The sequence below is a fragment of the Strix uralensis genome, chromosome 3 (assembly GCF_047716275.1).
Source record: "Strix uralensis isolate ZFMK-TIS-50842 chromosome 3, bStrUra1, whole genome shotgun sequence".
In the NCBI taxonomy this organism is placed as follows: domain Eukaryota; kingdom Metazoa; phylum Chordata; class Aves; order Strigiformes; family Strigidae; genus Strix; species Strix uralensis.
The window spans coordinates 12656071-12657394 of NC_133974.1; the positions used below are offsets into that span (position 1 = coordinate 12656071).

Below are 1324 nucleotides of genomic sequence, written 5' to 3' on the forward strand. Positions count from 1 at the left end.
TTTGTTTACGAGCAAAGATGTTCTCACTATTATTTAGTTTCTTGATTTTTAGGTACAGTGGAAATGTGGATAAATAGACAATACTTGAACTAACTATACATGTTCTTCCTCATCCTAGCATTAAAGTGCCTACAAATCAATACACTTAATATTCTTATAGTGTTGTCATTTACATTTTTAAAATTCAGTTTAAAACATATGGATTTACTATTGTCCTTATTAAACAGAAGATCAGTCAGAACAGTGATATGTAAATCCTAGGAAGATCAGTTGGCTTTTTTTTTACTTTTGTATCAGACTAGGTTTAATATTTCTCAGAAGCTTATTATTAAAAAAAAAAAAATGGACATGAAAAAAAGCAAGACTTCTGTCTCAGTAACCTGCAGCTCAGGTTTTTAGGTAATCCTACATCACCTTCCAGAATTGCGTCCTATGTACAACGATGGCCCTCGTTCTCCCTCCCTTGCTCCGTCCTCCTCTTACACCCTGTGTCCGTGTACTCTGGCAAGGAAGAAATCTTGCTGGTTTTTTGTTTGTAAAGACCCTGAGCGTGCCGGGGTGGGTGCTCCAGGTGCCGTCTACACCCGCTTGACGCTGTTGAGGAGCTCCGTCAGTTCGCTGATGTACTTGATGGTGTACTTCAGGGTTTGTATTTTGGTGAGGGGCTGTCCCCTCTGGCTGTAGATGGGGGGCAGGTAGTTGCGCAGCGTGTGGAGCGCGTCGGCCAGGGTCCTCATCCGCAGCTTCTCCCTCTCACTGGCCTTCCTCCTGCGCTGGGCAGACATCCGCACCTTGGTGCCCTTGGGCAGCCGAGCCTGCCCGGGGCTGGGCAGGTAGGCGGGGGGGAAGTCCACCAGGCTGTAGCCCACCAAGCTGCTGCCACCGCCGCTGCCGTAGGGGGTCTCTGCCGCCACTGGGCAAGGGGACGTGGAGTAGGATTCAAAGGAGGGTGTCGGGGATAAGCTGTGCGGAGACGAGATGGGGTGCAGCTCGAAAGCCCCTGCGGCACTTTTCCAGTCCCAGGACGATAAGCAGACAGAGTGCTCCGAACCCAAAGCATCTTCCATGTTTATCAATGTCTCATGCAGTTTGTCCATGCTGGAGGAGCGCTTGGGAGAAGCAATGCCCTGCCTGCCAGCAAAGGCTGGGGCCTCCAGCTGCAGAGACCTTTTTATGACGGAGGAAGGAAAGTGACAGAGTGGGAATGCAGGTTTGGTGAGAGGAGTTCAAAGGAGTACCACAAGTGCTAAGATGGAAAATGAACTCCTGATGTGCTAGTTTCTTCTCAATGATAATTATCAACCTTCAGCTAAAAAGCCTTTAA

At 48.3% G+C, this 1324-nt stretch overlaps 1 protein-coding gene across 1 annotated transcript; it reads right to left on the reverse strand.

Annotated features, from left to right (window-relative positions):
• Positions 1-578: 578 nt before the first annotated feature.
• On the reverse strand, positions 579-1097 carry MSGN1 (mesogenin 1). Its single transcript, XM_074864699.1, has one exon. The coding sequence runs from the start codon at positions 1095-1097 to the stop codon at positions 579-581; it is 519 nt and encodes a 172-aa protein (XP_074720800.1).
• Positions 1098-1324: the final 227 nt, after the last annotated feature.